Below are 23729 nucleotides of genomic sequence, written 5' to 3' on the forward strand. Positions count from 1 at the left end.
CTGTTGGTTTTGTGTAGTTAAGCTTAGCCTTGCTGAGTGTATGAGACGACAAACCGGCGACATTTCGATCATCCTTTTTTTCAATGACCCTCTTTCTTTTGCTTATTTTTATCCTCCTCTCCATAACTATGACTAAGAGCCACGGCCAGTCATCTCTGTTAGGCCTGTATTCAGCCTTAAAGGGACTGCAACACTTCTGACAAACGCTTTCACTTTGTCCTTCGCGTCTGAGTGCATTTTCAAAGCTATAGTTATCAACACCATGGAGCGGCACTGCGTGATTTTCTCGTCGCAGCCGAAGTGTCCACCTTCAGTTTCGGCTAACTTTGAGGCCTTTTTATAGAGTGGCTATGGAATGCGTTTATTGCTGCTACGGAAAGGAAGGAGGGGGGGGGGGGAACAACTTTATTTCGGCAACCATCATTAAATTGTAACATTAATGATGGGCTTCTTCTGGACTCCGTGAGGTGGTCGGAAGACCTTGCTTCGTGGCGACTTCCAAAGCCCAGTCCACGGCCTGAATTTGGGTCTCAGGCTCGGAGCTGGTCACCGCAGTCTCCCATTCTATTTAGTGAGAGAGGTGGCATTCGGCTTTAGGTAGGAGCCCAGGGCATTCGTATAGGATGTGGGCTATAGGTCGGCCTTTTCAGCCTCACACATTCTGCATTTTGGGATGTACAGACCTGGGTAGATCAGGGCCAATTTATAGCGGCCAATAGCAACTACATTGTTGTAATGACGTAATTCAAAGATTCAAGCGCACAAAGAGCGCCAAGACTCGGAAAAGAAAGAAAAATCTTTTAAGCAGATGTCCAAGTTATCTGGTGGGCATAGAGCAGTAATTTTAGCCTGAGGTACTATGTGACCCCTTATTTTAAGTGCTGGATGTGTTTGTTTGCTACGTTGTGGCAGCATCTACGATTAAGAAAAAGTTTAAAAGGTGTTGCAGGGTCTTTTTAGCGCTAGGTGACCTTGATGGAGAGACAAACGACGTGCCAGGCAACGCCTAACTCATTGCACGTCAGGCTGCGGGTACCCGTGACGACGTTACAGACCTCAAAGCGTAACGCTAGGTTGAAGTCAGAGCCGGCGCATGGGAACATGTTTGCAGCGTACTCGCGTTCGCGGTCACATACGCGTCGCAACCAACGGAACGTTGAGTCGTGCATACGCGCGCTCAAAACCGATGGGAATTTTGCGCCAAGGTTCTGGTTACGCGGATTTGAGGACGGCGCTTTTTTGATAACTGAGCTGTGTAAAGGCCCGTTCACACTTGCGACTGCTGAAGCGACAAAAGCGAGCAATGCGACTGGAGCGACCACCGCCCTCAATGTTTCACACTCCGGCGCAACACGCCCACAGGCGACGGCGTTTGCTTGACTTCTGTTGTCGTTCCTCGATTACAACGAGACCTCACTGTATTTTGTGTTTCAATAATGGCCAACCTTTGCTTGGAGAGTGTTTGCACTTCGCTCAAAATTCTCACGTACACATGTATCCAAAGAGGCTGCTTTAATCTAACGTCACCTAATTTAAACTACACCTAAAGTAACCTAAAGAAAATCTAAAACTAGCCTAAACCTAACCTAACATTATCTGACCTAACCTAAGTGAAGTTTTTTTTTTCAATTTCATTTCACTCAAAACAGCGTGATGCTGCGCAGCACCCCTCAAACAAGAATCCCGCCTTTGCTTCTTTCTCGGGGGTGCACACGACAGCTTCGGGTCGCGCGCTGTCACCGAGACGACGATTTCTAGCGTTGCTAGGTTAGTCTCCGTTGCTAATAGTGTCCTCCTATGATTGCACAAAAGCAGCGTTGAAGCAAGGCTTTGCGAAAGCGTGGCGAACGGATACAGCTACCGTTTATCACTGGGTGATCGCGCCAGTTTTCCCAAAGGTTTCATTTTTGCGCTTCATGTCGTTAAACAAGTGGGCTTTGCGAAATAGAATTGGAATATCATTCACTGTGCTGCTGGGCACGAGGACGCGGGTTCGATTCCCGGCTGCGGCGGCCGCTTTTCTGCTGCGCACGAGATTTCGGCGCACGTTAAAGATCCCCAGGTGGCCAAAATTAATACGGAGGCCTCCACTACGGCGCGCCTCATCACCTGAGTTGCTCGGTGCGTTAAACCCTACAATCAATCAATCAATCAATCAATCAATCAATCAATCAATCAATCAATCAATCAATCAATCAATCAATCAATCAATCAATCAATCAATCAATCAATCAATCAATCAATCGGTCAATCAATCAATCAATCAATCAATCAATCAATCAAATATCATTCACGATGTCTATTCCTAACCTTAATAGGAGCAACCCTGCAGTCGTTTGTGACACCCCTTGAACGTCGGCGGCGACCAACCTTGACGCGCGTCGGCGTATACGCTTCCGCGTGTGCGGTCACCACACCGTAACGATGCAGAATATCCGGGCATTTCGGTAGGATGCGACATCTGAAAATCTTGCGACGTCAGCCTCCTTGCACCGCTGCTAGAGCGACGGGTGCCACGGCGGCGACAAAAACTGGTCTAGACCAGTCGCTCCAGTCGCCGCGACGAGAATTACTTCAGCAAGTCCAGGCGACTGGAGTGACATAATTGGGGCGCGCTCTTGTCGCACAATTCTCAAGTGTGGACGGCCCTTAATGCTTGATGCTCGCGCATCACAAAATGTCCCAGAATGTTCCAAGAATTGTTAATTTTTTTTTCAGCTCGTGCCCCCGGCCATAAGAACTGGTTGCGCAACACCATTCGTCTGGGTCAATCAAGAATACTATAGAGGCCTCCAGAGCCTCATCGACAAGACTTCGTAAGAATTACTGCGAATCCGCTGCTATTTCATGAAAACCCCTCTTGCTCTGACGTGCTGTTGTACGACAGGGAATCTGTCTTTAAATTTCAACATACGAACATTTCTGGTAGCAGTCCTTTAGTTGGTGCAGGCTTGCCACTACTCGGAAAAGTGAGAGAAACGAGATATCACTGTGCTCAGGGACGTAGTCACAGGGTTGGAGGGACGTTTGGGTGTTCAAGGTCCCCCCACCCCTGAAATTTGTTCCAGGCAGCCCCCAATAGAGTGCTAGTGTTCTTTTTTGGCAAAACTTGTCCCTTCTTATAACCCATAAAAACCCCTCCCCCACGAAAAAAATTCTTGCTACAGCCCTGTATATACCCCAGTGTACGTTGTATCGATTTTGTATTCGCTGCATAACTTTACCCGTTTGTGTCCGCGGTTCCTCGCGCCTGCCCACAAAGATTTTTTTCTTTTTTATTTGCGAGGCAAGCGGTTTCGTTCATCGGCACCACATGCTATGAGTACATTGAGAAGTCGGGTAGAACAAATAGTAAAACGCGCAAAAATTTCGGGGACGCTGTCTGCTTACGCACTTTAAAGGCGAAAACCCGGCTTACTACTCTGACGATTACCTTTTATACACACGTCCACGCAATGACACAGCTGCCACGCGATTTCATCAATTTGAATCCACCTTATTTCGTCTTATTAAAATTTTCTGCCCCTTATTTTGTCTTCATCCAGTTTAATTCGTTCTAATTAATGTTATTCGACCTGAATTCAACGTTACCGCTGAACGATCATTTACTGAAACTGAATTGAATTTGAGCTCCAAACAGTATACATGATACATAAATGGGTAAGGTCCCACTAATGGGTGTCCTACAGGTAAAATGCGCAGGTGGGACCTCCAATGATGATGGTTCGAGAATAATTAAACAGCAAGGGGCGCAAGATCCCTCATTTAACCAAAAATAAATGAAAAGCACTCAGCATAAAAAGGGACTTGGAAAAAGAACTATAAAGGTAATTCCGGCGTGAAACAAAGCGCGGTAAATGTGGGTTTCAAAGGGCGCTATGGGGGAATATATATAAAGCAAGGTGATCATAAAACATGTTGAAAAATAGATAGCTGTGCTTCAGTGAGACAGCTGGTGTAACGATAAAACACGGGCTTGAATGAAAAAATTGCAGTGGCTCAGCTCGGCTATGCCAGGATATACGTATCGCGAGCTAAGGTTCAGCAATCAAATCCAATCCAATCCAGTCCAGTCCAGTCACTGCTCCTCGCACATGCGCTGCACTGCTCTCCAGGAGCCACGCTAAAAGGCTATCAAGCGGCTCCGGCACAGCGTCAGACTTGGCTATTGCGCAACGGAGGCGCACAGCTGAGCACGCGCCGGCGCCAATGCGTCTCCCGCGGCTATGACGTCACTCATCTGGAATGCGCAGAACGGTAAATGCGCAGACCCAGTTCTCTACACGCCCGTACTCCAATTGAATGGGAATCCAATCCAATTTAATCCAATCCAATGGTCCTCGCGCTTGCGCAGCACGGCCCTTCAGGGTCCGCATGAAACTCCTCAACCTCGGCCAGTGTAGCTTGCGCTACAAAATAAAAAAAAAACATTGTAATAATCCGCTTGTTTCTGCAGTGTTATTAACGGTGTAGTGTCGGTATTACATGTGACGCCTTAGGAGGAAATGCAATAATTTAGGTAACTGTAAAAAGCGTAAGACGCTTGAAGAATTTGCAAGTAAGTATGGTCTCTAGCTTTAATCAAACTCTGATGCGAAACGAAACTTTTGTTTTCTGTAATGGAGATCACGCTCGCATGAAGTTTAAGGTCACAGTCGACTACTATCGCCGAAAAATAAGTGTTACGACAAAAAGCGATTTTTTTCTCCTGAAAAGTGAAGAGAATGCACGGCTGATAATTTCTTTTGAGGGGAAGTGAAAAGCGAGAAAAATTTTAACGCGAAAGTGTTTTAATCCCGGATACACAAGATTTCACTGACGTTATATCCGTCACGGAAATGACGCCAGTACAACGGAGTAAGCAGCCTGTAAAGCGTCCACCCCTGCCCACAGGGCCTTCTTGCGTGGAAGCAACCTTTAGTACTAAAGACTACGTTATATTTAAGGTTGTTCGTTTTGTGTTTATATATTTTACACGACAGTGTTTTATGCCGGTATACACCAAGATTTCACTGACGTCATATCCGTCACGGAAATGACTCCAGTACACATTTGCAGAAGCGACCCGCAATCAGGACGTCGCTCGCCATGCACACCCACAAGACAGCGACCGACCCGCCAATCATGCTCAGCTGCAGATTTCGCTGCACATTTCAATGTCCACCAGGGGGCCACGCATGGCGGTCGTGTTATTCGTGTGCTCCCGCAAACTTTTTCTTTTACCAAGAAGAAATTGAGCTTCTTGCCACCACGGAGCTTACGTTTGGTGAACCATGAGTTTGAACAACTCGCGCGCGATCTCTCCCGAGCGCGCGAGTGCCACGGGGAGCGACGACGTGGGTTCGGGCTCACCAGCGAGCGTGGAGCCTGACGAGGGGCACGGCGAGACACGACGCGCCAGCAGAGACGCCAGTCCGGCATCAGCTGCCAGGGACGCGATAGAGTGCTCCCAACTAACGTCGAAGAGGCGGCGGTGGTCCCGGAGCTGCAGCAGGCCAACGCCGCAGTGGTGGCGACACTCGAGACGCTTCGTCGGTAGCTATAGCACCTGCGAGGACTGCACGGGCGTCGGACGACTCGGGGTGAGCGCGGCCAGCTGGCCATGGCTCTTGCCGCGTTCGTAATGGACGAACTGGACGCCGTTCACTCCTAACAAGAGCGTTGCAGTCGGCGCGCCGGCGGTATAGTGCCTAGAGTATATTCTAGGCACTATACCGGCGGGGAGACGGGCGACGCCGTGTTTGACGGGTCGGGGAGGGACTCCGCCATAGCGGCGGCCATTCGGTCCCTCCTTGCGACGGCGGCAGCAGAGGGACGACGCAGGCGCCATCTCAGGAGCCGCTGCCGAACCTGAAGAGGCCCGACGACGGCCAGCATTCGCCGTCGCCGCGGGAGGACCCTATCGTTGCCCCCATTGCTGGCGAGACGACTACTGCGCCACCTGGGGACGAGTACAAGAGGCAGCCTACTGCGCTCAGCCGGATCAGCTACATCAGAGTCCTTCAATGCTTTACTGGTCACGAAACTCCTCCGTAACTCAATGGGAGAGCTTCATATGCTGCGTTTGGCCGCCGCGCGGTGGCGCCACCCTCTCACTGAGGTCACTCCTCGGGCTGCGTTGCGCTGGCTCGAACGGCGGAGCCGCGGCGAGTTGGGTTTGTTTTGTGCGGGAAAAAAATGTAGCGTGCATATCGCGCTCTTGTGATGCGACTTAAGCAGTGCAACGACGATGCCGAACATGTGTTGCGTCCCGGGATGTCGTTCCTTGTACAACAATACCACAGAAAATGTTTCCTTGTTCTGTTGACCGAGCGACGGGCAGCTGTGTGAGAAATGGAGGGGCGTCATTCCAAGGCAAGCAACGGGAGATTTCAGCTTCGATTATAAGTGTGCGACTATGTTTGAAAATGCATTGTGTGTGAGAATGGAAAAAGCAATGTACCCTTTTGAGAGCATCGTGGACCTAGAGTTGTACAAGGCTAACTTAAAGCCGGATTTTTGTCAGGTCAGTCAGGTAGTAGCGGTGCTTCATTACCTGTTTGCAAACTTGTATTACCTTACGCTCAGGCTCGCGTATAAAAAAAGCTTTGGGACGTCCTTGTGCTTTTACTTTTCAAATTTCCGCGAATTATCCCTTAGGCTTCGTTTTGTTTGTTTTGTAACCGCGCGTGGCCGATTCCGGTTTCTTATGTGGCGTTTCAACCGTATTGCCCGTTTGCTCTTTTCGTCGTACGTCCCGTCGGGCAATATTGTTTGATATGGAAAGGGTGCCACCTTGTCGCTAACTTGATTTTTTGTTTCTTCGACAATGTTCTCGATCCTATTTCCATGGATCTGAAATTAACGTTCCAAGAGTAATGCATGCATAGCAAACGCCGCGCAACTCACTTTATCGAGAGAGAGAGAGAGAGAGAGAGAGAGAGAGAGAGATAACATTTATTGAAAGAGCTCCCCCTTATGGGGCGGTGGCGGCTGCCCACAGGGCCGCAGCGACCTGGAGGCCTCGGGAGGTGACTAGCACCTGGTCCGAAACCTCGGAGCTCCGACGTTCATCTGTTCACGTCACAGTGTGGACTGCTTCTTCGACGTTGGTGTTACATTCTAGTCTTTTGTAGTGCAGGAGATCGCTAGCTCGCTGCGTTCAGAAAAGCTTTGCGTCGTTCTTGGCTACGTGGCAATATTCTGTTTCCTCCGTGTGCTGCACATCGCAGCTCGAAAAAATAAATTTTTGTACGCTGGACCACGCTCTTTTGTCTCCTTCGTAACGTTGAAATTTTTTGTTGCGTTGGATCAAATCAGTTTCATTGTTTCGCTTCCTGTTTTTGCAAGGATTGCAAAGCGTGGAAGCAGAAAGACACATGGTGCAACATATATCTCTTCGTTTTTGATCCTTCGCGTTTCTGCAGCATTTTTAGATGTTCACAAGTATGTACCCACTCATCGAAACGACAATACTATTGGGCTATCTCTTTTAGCGTTCTGTGCATTCCAGAGCAATCAACGGATTCATTAAGCGTAGTCTGAACAACGCGTTCTTGGTTTCTTTCAGTTTTTTTATTGTATTATCGATAGGCCCGCAGCAGTCCGTGACTACACAGCTACCGTATGTGTGGTATTTACAACTTTGCTTTAAGAAAAGAAGCAATATAGATTTAAAATCCGTAAACACGACGGCGCAGCGCTTGTGCCAGAGCACACAGATGCCGTTGCCGTTCGCGGCCGAAGTCTACGGTAACTTACTTCGAAAAATAAAACCCCATTGAAGTCAGGTGATAAACACATAACTGTACTATTCATCGCTAACTACTACGAAAAAAAACACACTTAATCAGCGCGCAGACACCAAAAGCAGCGAGCTTTTGCACACCAAGAGCTGGCCAATACGCCGCACGCGCGGCGGCTGGATGACCTTCGTGCGGCGGTGGCGCCTGTAGTGGAGCGCGCGGTCCCTATATGAAGCGAGCGCCGAAGTTTCGTGACCAGTAAAGCATTGAAGGACGCACCAACCACGCCTCACAGCCGGCCGCGTGGAACAGCCTCCGGTGGCAGGCTGGCCGGGGCGCACTTCTACCCCCCCGCAGCGGCCGGCAGTGCTGAGCGCGCCCAGTGCTCTACGGGCGCGGACGCAACAGAAGCGCAGCCTCCACCCCTGGCGGCCACTGGCGGAAGCCTCCAAAACAAACAAGCCGACGAAGGGTCCTGGCAGCTGTCTTTGTCGCGCTCGCAGCGCAGGAAGGCCGCCCGCAAGATGAGGAACGATGGTCCCAAGCTCCCGGCCCGTCCCACAGCCCTCGGCACGGTCCTCTTCCGCATGAAGGTCTCCTCAACGGCGTTCGGATAGCAGAAGAGCGACGCCATCGCCAGGCAGCTCACGCAGTTGCCTGGGGTCATCGACGTTCGCGTAAACGCTCGCCGCAACGTCGTAGCAGCGGACGCGGCCACACCGGATGCTCTGGAAGACTCCTGACCACAACCAACATCTGCGGCATGGAGGTGAGCCCCCGAGAGCCAGCGTCGCGCAGTACGGGCGTCATAGTGGTCGACGACGAGACGATCACGACCGAGGACATCATCGCCTGCCTCGAGACGCCTGTGGCTGTGCAGTCGGCTGTTCGCAGGGGGACTACGGTGTATCTGCGCTTCGCGGCGCCGATACCCCCTGCGGAAGTCGCGCTGTACAAGCGGCGGCGACCGATGAGGGCTTGCAAACCAAGACCGCTGCAGTGCGGCAAATGTGGGCGGCTCGATCACGCCACCGCGAGCTGCAATCGCGAGAGGATGTGCTGGCGATGTGGGGGCCCCCATATGAGGGCAGCCTGCAGGGATGAAAAGCCCTCCTGCTCAAACTGCGGGGTTCCTCACGCGGTCCTGGACCATTCGTGCCCGCGCTGGCAGGAAGAGTGCCGCGCGGCAGGCGCAGGCGCAGGCGCCTTCCTCTCGCGTCGCAGTTCGCGCAGCACTGCGAGCGGCGGCACACTCCGGGCTGGCCCCTGCCACAGCGGTTACGATGCAGCAGCACCCGGAAAGCAGCGACGGCAACAGCCGACGTGGAGTGGTGGCCCAGCAGCAGAACAAAGTCCAGGCAGCGCCCGGCAGCATCCAGGCAGCATCTGCGCGGCCGAAACGAGGACGATGGAGTCGACGGCAGCAGCAGGAGGGCCTGACGCTCGTGCTGCGCACCCTGGGAGAGTTGCTGCCTGCGGACTCTCACCTGCGTCCCCTGTGCGCCCAGGCTGCGCAGGGCCAGCAGCACCCCGAGCAACGCCATGGCTAGGAGCCGCCGCACGCAGCCTCAAGTGCCCACTGTGCTGCAGTGGAACGTGGACGCGCTTCGCCCCCGTCACGCAGAACTAAGCGCATATCTGCTGCAGCACGGTCCCGACGTGGTAGCACTGCAGGAGACCTACGTGCGTGCGGAAGAAGGCTCGGAGCTCAGGCTGCCTGGATATACGGGCTACCACAGTCCCACGGCTTGCGACAACTCGCAGTGCTCGTTGGTGGCGTGCAGCGAGCCATCCCATCCCCCAGGACCCTCGCGCGCGTCCGTGTTCGTGCGCGACTGCGTGCAGCACGCGGTTCTGAACACCAGTGGGGTGACAACTGTGCGAGAGTGCGTGGCAGTGACATTACGGCTAGGCACGGGTGGTGACATGACTGTGTGCAGTGTCTATGTGCGTCCATGCCAGAGCTGGGGCTCGGTCCTCCTGGATCAGCTGGTGTCTCTATGCGCAGACCGCCATCTCCTCCGTGGTTATTTCAACGCCCACCACACTGCTTGGGGAGATGGCAGGATCGACACGCGGGGAGAGCAGCTGTGGGACACCATGCTGCGCCTCAACCTCACTGTGCTGAACACCGGAGAGTGCACCTTTAGGCGTGGCAGTCGCACTGCCACTGCCATCGACCTCAGCCTGGTGTCAGCCGGGGTTGAGGCCACCTGGAGGCGGGAGCCCAGCACATGGGGCTCTGACCATTACCCGCTGCGCATTGCACCACCTGGGAAGCCGGCCAGACGACCCGCACTGCACCACATCACCCACTGGGACCAGTTCCGGCGCTGCCTTGCTGAGGAAGAGCTGGGGGAGGGAGTAGAGATGATCCGGTGCTTGGTTCGCTGGGCCACGCGGAGCTGCACCGTCGCCGAGGGGACCACCACCATGCCAGACCTGAAGCTGCTGCAGCTGCGGGCAGTACGGAACCAGGTGGAGCGGCGGAGTACCGTCGCGTGGATGCTGCCTGCCGACGACATGCCCACCGCCTCAACCGGCAACGGTGGGCCGAGCTGTGTGTCAGCTCGGAGGCAGACGCGCGCTGCCGTCGACTCTGGGGCATCTTCCGCTCCATCTTGAAGCCCCGGATAAACCGCAACCCTCCGGCCGCCCTGGCCATCCGCAAGCAGGCAAGCTTTGGGGAGCTGGCCGAACTCTTTGCGGATCACTTCCTGCTACAGCACCAGACGGAACCAAGGCCCGCGGCTGCGCTGGAGGAGCCCGAGGGAAGTCACCCGCTCAACGACGCCCCCATCACGGAGGGCGAACTCCGTAGTGCCCTCCGAAGCTGCAAGCGCAAGTCGGCGCCAGGTAAGACGGCCTCACCTAGAAGATGATCCGCACCTGGACGAGGTGGGGTTCGGCAAGCTCCTGGTGGCCTACAACCGCATCTGGGAGACGGGGCAGCTGCCGCCCGAGTGGCTGCTCGCCATCCTGAGGCTCATCTTCAAGCCGGGGAAGGGCCTTTGGGCGCTCACAGCATATCTACCCGTGGCCCTCACCTCCTGCGGGTGCAAGCTGCTGGAGCGGGTGGCGCTGCGCAGGATGGAGGCCATCGGGGTGGATGAAGAGGCGATCCCAGAGCAGCTCACGGGGTTTCGGAAGCACCGAGCGGAGACCGACTCCACCACTAACGTGGTGGTGGCCCTGGAACACGCCAGTGCCACCAGGCAGGTTGCTGCCCTGGTGCTGCTCGATGTGAAGGGCGCTTTCGACAACCTGCAGCGCCCCGCCATTTACTTTGACATGGAGGAGGCTGAGAATTAATATGCAGAAAACTAAAGTAATGATCAATAACCTCGGGACAGCACAGCAGTTTGAGATAGGTGGCGAGGCAGTGGAAGTGGTAAGCGAATATATCTACTTAGGCCAAGTTGTGACCCCAGATCCCAACCATGAGGCAGAGATAATTAGAAGGATCAGAATGGGGTGGGGTGCATATGGCAGACATTCTCAGATAATGAATACCAGCCTACCATTGTCGCTGAAGAAGAAAGTGTATGACAGCTGCATCTTACCGGTACTCACCTACAGGGCAGAAACTTGGAGGCTCACCAAGAGGGTTCAACTTAAATTGAGAACGACTCAGCGGGCAATGGAGCGGAAAATGACAGGCGTAACATTAAGGGACAAGAAGAGAGCGGAGTGGGTCAGAGAGCAAACTGGAGTTAAAGACATATTATTAGAAATTAAGAAGAAGAAATGGACGTGGCAGGGCATGTAATGCGAAGGCAAGATAACCGCTGGTCATTAAGGGTAACAGAGTGGATCGCTAGAGAAGGCAAGCGTTGCAGGGGGCGGCAGAAAGTTAGATGGGCAGATGAGATCAAGAAGTTTGCGGGGATAAATTGGTCACAGTTGGCACAGGACCGAGGTAATTGGAGAATAATGGGAGAGGCCTTTGCCCTGCAGTGGGCGTAGATAGGCTGGTGATGATGATGATGATGGAGGAGGCTGGCATTGCGGGGAAGCTGCAGGGCTTCGTCGAGGCGTTCCTGACGGGCCGAACGGCGCAGGTGCAGGTGGGGAACGTCTTGTCGGCACCTCGGCCAGTGGATGTCGGCACCCCACAAGGCCCCGTCATCAGCCCCTTCCTCTTCAACCTGGTGATGGCAGACCTGCCAGGCTGCCTGCCCAGAGGGGTGGGGGGGACCGTACACATGTCGGTGTACGCCGACGACATTGCCCTGTGGGTGCTGGGACTGAAAGGAGTCGGCAGGGCGGTCGTGCAGCAGCTGCAGGCAGCCATGGATGCGATGCGGTAAAAGCTCGAAGGTGTCGGCCATGCTTGTGCACCCGAGCGCAGCCGCCCGCGGACGGACGAGGAAACTCTACATAGACGGCGAGGAGCTCGAGTGGAAGACCAGGGTGCGCTACCTGGGGCTCACCCTAGACCACAGGGTGGACTTCCGCCAGGCCGCCAAGGAGCTACGTGCCAGGGCACAGCTGGTCACCTCGGCTGTACCGAAGGTTGTCGCCCGAGACAAGGGCTACTCCCAGCAGACAGCCCTGCGGCTGTACAGCGCCTCGGCCGTGGGTCTATTGATGTACGCGCTGCCGCTGGTGACCCTGCGGAGACCCAACTGGCGGCAGCTGGAGGGCGACCATCGAAAGGGCGTCCGCGCCTGCCTGGGCCTGCCCCGAATCTCGCAGTGCGACAGGAAGCTGGCTGAGGCAGGGGTGTGGACGCTGGAGATGACGGCCAAGCAGAAGGCCCTGGGCCAGATTGACCGGCTGCGCCGAGCCGAGGGGTGCGGCCCCCTGCTGCAGCGGCTGCCCACCAACCGGCACTCGCGCATGGGGCGCATGCTGGCCCGGTACGAGCAGGTGGTGGGCACCACAGACTTGGGGCCCTCCAGCCGCCCTCCTCACCTGGCGGCCGAGCTGCACCTGGAGATTCCGGGCTTGCGCAGCAAGCGGCGAACGCCCCACTGCGGGTTGCTGCAGCTGGCTCGGGCCGTCGTCTGGAAAGACCTGGAGGGCCACACCCTGGCCAACTCGGATGGATCTGTGCGGCAGCGGCAGGGCTCAGCTGCAGCGGCCGCCGTGCTGGGGGAGTCCACCCGGGAGGCCCGGCTGCACTACGCCGCATCCTCGACCACGGCAGAGCTTGTGGGGGTCCAGCTAGGCCTGGACCTGCTGCTGGAGCTGGAGCCCGCACCCGAGCGCTGCGCCCTGCTGTGCGACTCCCGGGTGGCTCTGCTGTGCATCCGGGAGGGCGACCCGCACTCCCCTCTGGTTCGGGGCGTGCACGAGAAGGCGGAGCGGCTGGCAGACAGGGGTGCCTGGCTGCGGCTGCAGTGGGTGCCCGGCCACATCGGGCTCGAGGGCAACGAGCGGGTGAACGAGCTGGCCGCCGAGGCCCACGAGCTGACGCCCTCGGCCACGGATGCCCAGGCAGCGGCGGACGACTCCCGCCTGCTTATACAGCGGCACGTGCGGGCACAGCACCCGGACCCACGGCTGGCTGCTGGAGAGGCCCCACCACCTGTGCGGGCCGCTAGGCTGCCCCGGCAGCAGCGTTCGGCAATCCTGCGCCTCCGCGTGTGGGCTGTGTGGACGGCGGAACGAAAGCACCGCCTGGGGCTGGCCGACAGCCCTGCCTGCCGGCACTGCCGCGCACCTGTCCAGTCCCTGCTGCACCTGCTCTTCGAGTGCCCCGAGTATGCGGCAGGGAGGCCGGAACTGCTGGCCGCCCTGGGGGGAAGGGCTCGGCCGCTAGACGAGCTATGGCCGCCGGGCAACACCAGGGAGAGAAACAGCGTCCACGAGGCGCTTTGCGGCTACCTGGATGCCTCAGGGCTCCCCCTGGCACTTGACTCCCTGGCCCAGTGACTGTATGAACTTTTACGGGTTCCTTTTTTTTCTGGACCAGACTTTGTGTGGGTGTGTGAGTGTGTTAACGTGTAAATATGCCCCTCTCTCCCCTGTGTTCTGTAAATATGTCACCTTTATCATCTGTCTCTCCTCTCTATGAATCTGTCATCCTCTGCCCCAACTCCCACACCAGCAGGCGTTCCGGTGTCCACCTCTAGGTGTGACAATTTACGCCTGCTGGTGGTCTTTCCTTTCCTTTTTCTTGACAATAAATTCATTCATTCATTCACTTTCGTGTTTTACCGATTCTTATGACAGAGAAATCAACCACAGTTTTTTTTTTGGCGCGCCCTAATCTTGCGGACACCCGCAGGTCGAGCAGCATCCAGCGCATGCGACAGCCGAGCTACGGCGCCATGGCACCAACGCGCTTCTCCACGGCGCTGTGCCGCCACTGAGGTCACATGAGTCTTTTGGTAGCATTGGTGTTGAGCCCTACTGCCACATTCGCTTTCCGCGTTCACTTTTCGCGTTTGATTAGACATATAAATCTCGCTTTAATAAGGTTTAGCTTTGCACTGCACCCGCTGGTATGACACAGTTCCACTCGTCTGTGGCTAGCGCTCTATTTTTGTGCACAGGATGCAACAACCGTCCGCATATATAAGATGCAGTTGGGCGCAGAAACATTGAAAATATCTAGTGCGCTTGATGACGAGAGCACTCGGCATCCGGTAACCTGTGCTGTCGGGTAACAGCGGGCACCACATTGGTTTCGGGGCCAATCTAAACTAATCTGAAGGCAAATTACGCTGGGCAGCAGGCGGCCCCTAAAACTTGCCTGGTTATTCTCGTCTCGTTCTCTGCTTTTGTGCCGCATAGAATAATCGTCCTTTCCGGTCCGGACCTTTTACCCACTTGCGAGAAAATAGTGAGAAAACCCGCGAAGTTTAAGTTTGAACACCCAAGTCAGGCCTACCCCGACGGCAGACCGCCGGCCACGGCCGTGTTTCCGTGTCCGACCATGTCGGGCAGGCCCCGACAACGGACCGCAAAGTTCCGTGGTCAGCTTTGCTGTTTCAGCTTCAACAGCTTTGGTGTTGTGGTTCAACTTCAACTTCAATTCAACTTCACCTTTGTTGTTGTGGTCCACTTTGCAGCGACGTCGTCCTGACGAACATGATAAAGTTCCGCTTGTACCTGCGGATGTCGCTGTTCGGCAAGCGGCCCACGTCGCTGGCACGCCTCTACTACCGGTACACTCATTTCATGGGTGACCCACCCGAAGTTGAGTTGCGTTGCCTGGACGCTCTGGAGCCCATATTCAACCTGTACTACCTCGACTTCCTGAGGCGGACCCACGTTTTTGCTCACCGCGACATCCCGAAGGATCTCACCAAACATGTGAGCAGCATTCTTTGCCGCGACTCCGAATATTTTTGCGAAGAGGATTTCAAAACACGTATAACCAACTGTGTCCGTTGATGCATTTTCTCGTATTTCAGGCGAGCAGGTTTTCTTTTTTCTATATTGAGTTAAACCACGGTATATCATCTATGGCTCCTCGATATGCGTCTTGAAGTGCTCCGCTAGAAGATTTGAAGTTCAATTCGAAGGAATAAGTAACGTACACGCCAAGATGTGTTCAGTTCACTCACTGCCTGCCACGCGTGGAAGCCGTGCACACGCCACAGGGGTCGCCTGTCGAGCTTATTGGGGAGGAAGTCACGTGACCAGAGACGCTGCTCGGCGCCACCGATGTGGAAGCGCCAGCTCGAACACAACTGAACTATAGTGCCTAGAAATATACCAGTATATCCTAGGCACTATACCCGAACGCAACGTAAGACCTCCGCGCGCCATGACGAAGTCCGGTTTAACCCTGTTTTCTTCCCCCTCCGAAATGCAAAAAAAGGCTGCAACGGAAGGCGTTCGGTTCTCCCAAAATCCTCCAGGAGCGACGTTTTACGGAACGCCTTCGTTTCGGATTCGTTTTACGGTTCGGAGAGAGAAGAAAGCGGGCTTCGAAAAGCTGACGGCACACAGATGCTATCTCGGCGGCCTTTCTTGCGGGAACACCGCAAATTTCACCTTCTGGTCATGTACGTTTCTTCGTGCGAATGCATACTGTTACATTAAAAGCCACTAAAAGGACTTTCGGCCTATCTAGTGACTAATATGCAGTCATTTGTGCATGTTTTGTGAAGAAACCTACCGTGGTGCTCTTTTTTGTACGGCACTAAGCAAACCATGCATTCATCAGGCGCATGCGGGGCAACAAATGGACCATCCGTTTACCGGAGTGGGACCGTAAACGCAATATAGGAGTCGGGCAAAGACTCGATGGAGTGATGGGCTACAGGAATTTGGTGTGAAAGGGTATACGCTCAGCTAGCACTCGATAGACGTGGCTTGAGACCTTTGGGAGAGGCCTTCGTCCTGAAGGAGACAAAAGCATGATGATGATGGTAATAATGAAGCTTTCTTTTTTAAGCGCATTTTCCTTTTAAGGCGCAGGGCGAGCTAAGGCGACTCGTTCAGGCCATTACAAGGCTACTTACACGGTCAGCCCTCGACGATAAAGACACTGCGGAAGCGAATACGAGGGTAAGTTACAGCTTTAGGTGATCAGGCGGACAAGTACGAATCAGACGCAACAAAACGCGTATACAGACAAAACCTCGCTTTTATTTTGCCACTTGAATACAGCTTACACTGCTTCTTTTCTCGTTTCTTTTTCTTTTTTTAGCTGAACAGCCTGAAAATTAAACTCTTCTACCCCACGCCTCTGGGGGATCGTTACGACAGCGATTCCACGAAGATATTGGCCACTGCATCTATTGTGAGTAGTGGCTTGAGCTTTTGGTCTGTCTTTTTTGCCGGCACTTGTCATTTCTCGCAGGCAGTTACTTGGCCATTTCAGTAGCATTCCTGTTAGGACTATCGCAGAAGATACTAAAATAATCGTGTCAAGTGACTGCAAAAAATTGTATCTGAACTGGCATTTCATTTAAATATCACCGTTTGGAACGTACAAGCAAGCAACTCACATTAATTGTGGGACTTGGTTCCTTCAAAAAGGTAGAATGTGTCGCAACTTCGTGAATTCCATTTTGCGGCCGCCTGTTTTAAGGGGGCTGACTGGTCTTAGAAACGTTTTTTTTTTTCTTTCCAACAAATTTTTACGAAACTTCATGGGCTTGATCAGTTGTTTTAGCTCATGTCAACAATATAATTAGTTTTGATGTGACGAAACGAGTTTCTGAGTTAATTAAAAAATTCCTTGATTGATCTTTAGAACAATAGCAAAAAAACTAAACAAAAGATTACCAGCAAGACATAAATAGATTCCAGAAGTTGTGGGGAATAAAATGTGGGAAACAGTTTTTTGGTTTTGCAATCACATACACGTTTACATCAATTCTAACCTCTGGGTTTGGACTACTCCGGCTAACCACTTAAAAATAACGCTAATTAGACAACTATTGAAACACAAAATGCAAAATCTGCTTTTCTATCGCACGGTTTAAACATTCAGCTTCACAGTGGAAAAGACATGATCTTCCTAGCTGCACTACATGCTGGGTCACTGCGATACCTCTCGTGGCGAAAAAGTGGGAAATTATGGGAAAATAATTATTTTTGTTGAAATCGGGCCTCTAAGGCTTTTATAAGTATCTGGTACTGTTTCACGTACGGAATATTTGGAGGAAAAGCTGTGCAAATCAAGAGAAAAGTGATACTAAAAAATGCTTTTGGGGGGCAATTTTTTGGTTACAAATACCGATGTGCCCCCTAAAACTGGACTAAGCCTCATATGGGTGAATCGGTCGCCAGTATCGCCATCGTTTGGCTTAGGGTGTGTGAGCGTGCGAGCGCACACGATTGTCCACCGCGTCAACACTTCCACGAAAACAAAGCACCACATATTGTGTTTCTATACAAATAAAGCACCCGTTGGATGATTATAAAATAGGCGACGAATCTTATTTCAGTTGAAACAACACTTAAAGGGGCCATGCAGACAAAACAAAAGTTTGTTTTTTTTCCTAAAGATATGGCGTTTTATAGTTCCCCCACCGCTTTGCCGGCAGCAAATGTTTTGTGACGTTCAGTCTTGTGGTCTCTCTACCTCGCAATATGCATAACCCTAGCATTGCCCAAGGCAGGCATTCATGCACACTGCGAGGAACCACCGTGGGTTCGAGCTAGTTGAGCACGCTCACGATACTGAAACGCCGTCGCGCCAACTTAACACAGCCTCTGTTGGGCAGGTGGAGAAAGGGGCGACAAAGGAATATGCCCAGGGTACGGAGGGAAGACGTTTATTTTATACTAACATTCTAGCCACATATTTTACAGTCCCAATTACACAATTTGCTGTACAGGTACGTACTTCCCGTTAGGTGAAAGGGGCGATGGGGCGCCACGCGCAAGTGCGCACGTTTCGTCGGCGCAGAGCCAGTGGGCTCTTCTGTCAGGGCAAATTCCGGGGTGCGTGCACGTTGAGCGCGCGCGCATCGCCGTGCTGGCCAGATCGGCTCGCAGCAGCGAGGGAGACGGGGCCCCTTCGCTCACAGGCGCGTACTGCACGGCGTGATCGTCGAGTGGTAGGTACGGCCTTACTATATGCAAGCGTAGGGGCGACAGGAGCAGCCTTAGGCACGGGCCGCAGCCGGAAGGGCTGGTGGGCTTTCGCCGGCGCAACAAAGTTGCAGCCGGCTGGTAAAGAAAGCGTCACATACCTTCGGCCAACGCCTTCGGCGTCCTGGAAGCGTCTCTCGAACGGACCCCCGCGCAGGGCGCGCGTTCGCGTCCTGGCGAAAGTCGGGTTCGGGCTTCGTTCAAACGGACCAATGAGGTGAGGTTAGCTCCGCTACCAGGGCGGAGCGCCCGCTGCGTGACAGTGTTTTATAGCCGCAACGGCCTCAGGCAGGAGTTAGAAGACGGCTCGGCTGTACACGGTGGCGCCGAGACGAGCCGGCATTTCGGGGAGAGAGGGGAAAAGCGCCCGCAACGGCACAAACCCAGCGATCGCGCAATGGCTCGGGCGCTAGGATCCCCACAGTCTTTAGTCACAGAGAAATTAATCAATTTAAGTTAAAATTTTGATTCTCCCGCTAAATACTGTGCTTCGTGATGCCTGCCATGGCTTCACATGTACGGGCCTTCAAGGGAACTTCTAGCGAGCTAGCTGTTCAGCCTGCAGCGGGCGGCGAGGCCTTGCTTACTGTCATACCTCCTAGATGGCGCCACCATACGGCTCTGCAACACTATTCTCTTCTACTTTGTTTTTAAGCGTATTTGCATCTGGCTCGTTTTTGTTACGGTAGGTAGTAATCGTTCCGCGAAACATTGGAATGTTCGAGAAATAGGGTCACGTAAGACAATGTTGCTCCCACCAATCGGCCAGTGTCGTCTGAGACACCTTCGAAGCACCGCACTGCTGTGCAGCTATAACAAGCATAGTGTGCGCAGTAGCAACGACGGTAGACACTGGTACTTCTATGTTTAGGTGTACCTTCGTAGCTTCCATTGTTTCACATTACTATTCTTACTGCTGTAAAATAAATATGCAGTACACTTAAGCGAAAGCAGCTTAATTTGCAAGCTTATAAACCTTACCTAACCTGATTTTGCTTCTCCCGGCATCAGCCAACCGCACAGCTGTGCATATGACGTCATATGTTCTAGTGCGAGAAATGAGCTAGTGGGTCGCATGGCCGTTCCCCCTTTTTCCTAACTATGTAGCCTGTTTGAGCGTAACGCGGGTTCGATTCCCGGCAGCGGCGGCCGCTTTTCTGATGGAGGCGAAAAGTAAAAACGCCCGTGTGTGCGAGATTTCGGGGCACGTTAAAAATCTCCAGGTGGTGAACATTAATCCGGAGCCTCCCACTGCGGCTCGCCTTATTGCCTGCGTTGCGTCTGCACGTTAAACCGTACAATCAATCAATTATTTGAGCGAAGGGTACTTTAAAAGTGGTGCCAGTAGAATTCTGACGAGTCAATCTTTCGAATGAACCAAACTTGTGTTTTGTTTGCATGGCCCCTTTAAACACGATCTCCACATGTATTCGCATTACTCAGGCGTCATCTTGTTACAAAAGTTTTACATTACGAGTACTAAGGCGAACACTTTGAATCAGGCAAAATCATAGCAAACGTTAGCGCTCATTTCACAGTTTGCTGAGGACATTACAAAGCGGGGATTTAATTCAACCTGAAATGTAGCCGGTGGTCTCGCGTTCGAATCCTGGACCAGGGCAAATTTTACTTCGACTGCGCAGCTAAGGCTTTCTTTTGTACCCATTTGGTTGCGTTTCAGGTGTGGCTGTAAAATTTTCCCTTTGCAGAAACACACTTCATATTGGGGATTTCATCCTAAACAGGTTGATTAACACCCTCTACTCACCTTAAGTTGTTGATAAATTCGCTGTCATGCTACCACCGGTTAGCTTCCCGGCCAGCTTAGTTGGTAGAGCGACCGCCCTAGACAGGTAATGGTTTCGGGTTCAAATCCTAGACCACAGCGAATTTTTATTTATTTATTTATTTATTTATTTATTTATTTATTTATTTATTTATTTATTTATTTATTTATTTACATACTCTCAGGGCCATTCAGGCGTTACAGAGAGGACAGGGTACAAAGTACAAAAATAGTAATAATCAAGTAACAAGCAAGAAATGGATGAAAATGGCAAACAATCTCAAGTTATACAGCCAAGAAGTGCGTTTTTGAAAGTGGAATGATCTGTGATTGATACAACAGAGGCCGGAAGGTGGTTCCAGTCCCTGCTGGTTCTGGGTACAAAAGAATCATAAAGGTTAGTCCTGCATTGGGGTATGCCAACTTTCAAATCGTGGTCTATGCGAGATGATAGGTAGCTGGGACGAGTGAAAAGACTTTCTTTTAGGATTGCATTGGTATAAAAAATTTTGTGAAAGAGTGATAAACGAGATAGTTGTCGGCGGGACGAAATATCTGGAAGATGTAAGGAAGATTTCATTTGCGTGACACTAGCTAAACGGGAATAATTTGAAAGTATAAGTCGTGCTGCGCGGTTCTGGAGTGATTCGAGTATGGAAATGAGCGTGTTAGTTGGTGTACCCCAAACTAATGATGCGTATTCTACTTTTGACCGCACTAGCGTTTTATAAAGCAACAATTTTAGTGCGGTAGGAGCGATAGAAAAGTTTCGACGAATAAAACCAAGCATCCGGTTGGCATTGTTGGCTATGTGCTGAATGTGAGTGTGCCAGGTGAGGTCATTAGTAATGTAGACTCCAAGGTATTTGTAACTCTTGACGGGGGATAAAGGCAAGTCATTCAGAAAATAAGCGGGGTCATGAAGATTAGTCTTCCGTAAAATTCTCATTGATTTGCACTTGGAAGTATTAAGTTTCATCATCCAGCGGTCACACCATGCAGAGATGTTGTTAAGGTCAGATTGAAGGCAAGAGACATCGAATTGGTCAGTAATTTGTCTATATATTACGCAATCATCAGCGAACAGCCGTATGGAAGAAGAAACAGATTCAAGAAGATCATTAATATATATCAGAAACAGGAGAGGGGCTAAAACTGACCCCTGTGGCACACCGGACGTCACTGGGTGAAGGTTGGATTGGTAACCATTGACACTGACATATTGGGTACGGTTATGAAGGAAATACTCAATCCATTTAAGTATGCTCGCGTCTAGGTTAAGTTTGCTCAGCTTAAAGAGAAGAAGTTGATGGGATACGGTGTCAAAAGCTTTCGCAAAATCGATGAAGATGCAGTCAATGAGCAACGAGTGATCTAACGCCGAAAGAAGGTCATTGGTAAAGGCTATTAATTGGGTCTCACAGGAATGATATTTACGAAATCCGTGTTGGTATGGTGAAAAGAAGAAATTTAATTCGAGGAAACTAATAAGATTAGTATAGATTATATGTTCGAGGAGTTTACACGGAACAGAAGTGAGGCTAATTAGTCTGTAGTTAAAGGTAGAATGAACATCACCAGACTTGTGCACTGGGACCACCTTGCCGATACCCCAGTCTGAAGGAAGGGCGCCACTTCGTAGAGACTGTGAGAATATGTATGACAAGATAATCGATGAGTATGCTTCAGTGCTTTTTAGAAACTTGTAGTTAATTGCGTCGACACCTGAGGAGGATGAGAGCTTGGCCTTACGAATAAGTGTAGCAATGCCTTCTGATTCGATTGTAATATCATTCATTCGTTCAAACGGTACGGTGCAACAAGAAGGGAATGTTGTTGGTGTAGAATCTGTAAACGACAGGGAGAAGGTGTTATTTAGGACGGCGCAACATTGGTGAGAGGGTACAGGTGTATCATCGGGTAGTCTTAATTGTACGTCATTGGTTCGGCGCATGGTAATCACGTTCCAAAATTTCCGTGGATTAGTGTTTAATAGATCAGGAAGTGTTTGCGTAAAAAACGTGTGTTTCGAGCTTGAGAGAGCGCGTTTGTATTCTGAAGCTGCGGAGAGATAAGAGCATGTGTCTGTTGCTCGACCTGGAATGCTTGTAACTGCGAAAGATGCGCTTTTTTTTTTATTAAGAAGCCGTTTAAGCGTTGGGTTAAACCACGGCTACTTGTGCTGTGCCAACCGACGCAGTGGGATATATTTACTGTTAGTTTTTTAACTATATCTTTGAATAAGCACCAATAATCATCAATGCTACGCTCCCAGAATTGCGGAAAATATGAATCGGCAAAGTTCGCAAGCTCCGAGTTATTTGCGTCAAAATTAGCCTTACTGTAGTCCCTAATTGTTTTGTAACACTTAAGCGGACGGGGTAGAGCGGAAAGAATGCTGAAGTGTATAACCGCGTGGTCGCTTAAACCGGGCAAAACAGTTAGGGAAGAGACAAAATCAGGTACCGTAGTCAATATTAGGTCTAGCACATTGCATGAGGAAGTGGTTACGCGCGTAGGTGTTGTTACAATTTGTGACAGATGGAATGTGTTACACAAGTCAAGAAATGCTAGACATTCTGAGGAACCATTGGTTACTACAGGCTGGTCTTCCCATGCGATTGCGGGAAAATTAAAGTCTCCCAAAAGAAAAATTTGAGCTCTAGGATACCTCATAGTAATTTTGCTCAAACAGTCAAATAGGTCAGCAGAAAAGGTATCTGTGGCGTTAGGTGCACGATAACATCCGCAGAACACTGCGTCTCTGTGGTTCACAGTGATCCTATCTAAGACGAATTCTAAAGAGGAGGGGACGGTGATAGGGATGGAATATGATACTAGGTCAATTGATACCGCAATCAGGGTTCCTTCGCCGATACGCTCGCATCGGTCACTTCTGTACACGTTGTATCCTTTTTTTCAAGTAAACAACTCGCAGTTGGCCACTTTACTGGAAAGCCACGTTTCAGTTAATATGACTACGTCGGCTGAGCAAGTATCTATCAAGGCAGACAAAGAATCGCGTTTTTTTACAATACTTCTAATGTTGGTGAAAAGAAATGAATAGTCATGTTTTCGTCGTGCCTGAACTGCCGAAGTTTCCTAGGACAATGATGAGGGTGGTACAGTGGCAGAAGAGGGAGGTACCGCGGCAGAAGTACATGCATCATCGCCAGTCGCAGACGAGAATGCGATATCGGCCGTGGTGCCGGGCATGTTCAAAGGTGTCACTTCACATACACTGTCAGTTTGCGCAACATATACATAACACCTTTTGTTAATGTAAAGTTTGTTGTACTTTAGGTTAAACTTCTGTCCACTCGCGTTACCAAACTCAAGCAGCTTTTTTCTTGAAAGCCTCGTTGACTTGCAAAAATCCTCTTGCAAGGTTACACCACTGCCTTTCAGTTTGGATCGCTGGGACAGAATTTTATCCCTAGTTTTGAACGCAGCAAAATTAACAACCACAGGGCGGCACTTGCTCACGACGTAGCCGCCTAGCCTATGTGCTCGCGCGATGCCTTCGTCATTCAGCTGCAGGGAAAATTTATTCGCGAAAATAGCCCGCACTTTTTCTTCAACTCCGCAGTTTAAATCTGCGTTTTGGCCTGGTTTCAAATGGTTTCTTTGGAGAAACTCGAGATTATGGATTTCCTTTGAGCTGGACAATTAACAAAAGGGCTTCGCGTCTTTAGCTCTTTCTTTTGAGGTTC

The 23729-nt window shown here is 51.5% G+C and overlaps 1 protein-coding gene across 1 annotated transcript in view; it reads left to right on the plus strand.

The window, feature by feature from the left end:
• The window catches only part of LOC144168495 (uncharacterized), a 142179-nt gene that overhangs the window by 92401 nt on the left and 26049 nt on the right, over positions 1-23729 (plus strand). The window contains exons 10-13 of the mRNA XM_077697464.1: positions 2719-2816; positions 14747-14990; positions 16098-16193; positions 16336-16428. Of these exons, the coding sequence (XP_077553590.1) occupies positions 2719-2816; positions 14747-14990; positions 16098-16193; positions 16336-16428 (531 nt within the window). The remainder of the gene's footprint in view (positions 1-2718; positions 2817-14746; positions 14991-16097; positions 16194-16335; positions 16429-23729) is intronic.

Source organism: Haemaphysalis longicornis, unplaced genomic scaffold (assembly GCF_048455015.1).
Source record: "Haemaphysalis longicornis isolate Haplotype H1 unplaced genomic scaffold, Haemaphysalis longicornis Haplotype H1 scaffold_2, whole genome shotgun sequence".
In the NCBI taxonomy this organism is placed as follows: Eukaryota; Metazoa; Arthropoda; class Arachnida; order Ixodida; family Ixodidae; genus Haemaphysalis; species Haemaphysalis longicornis.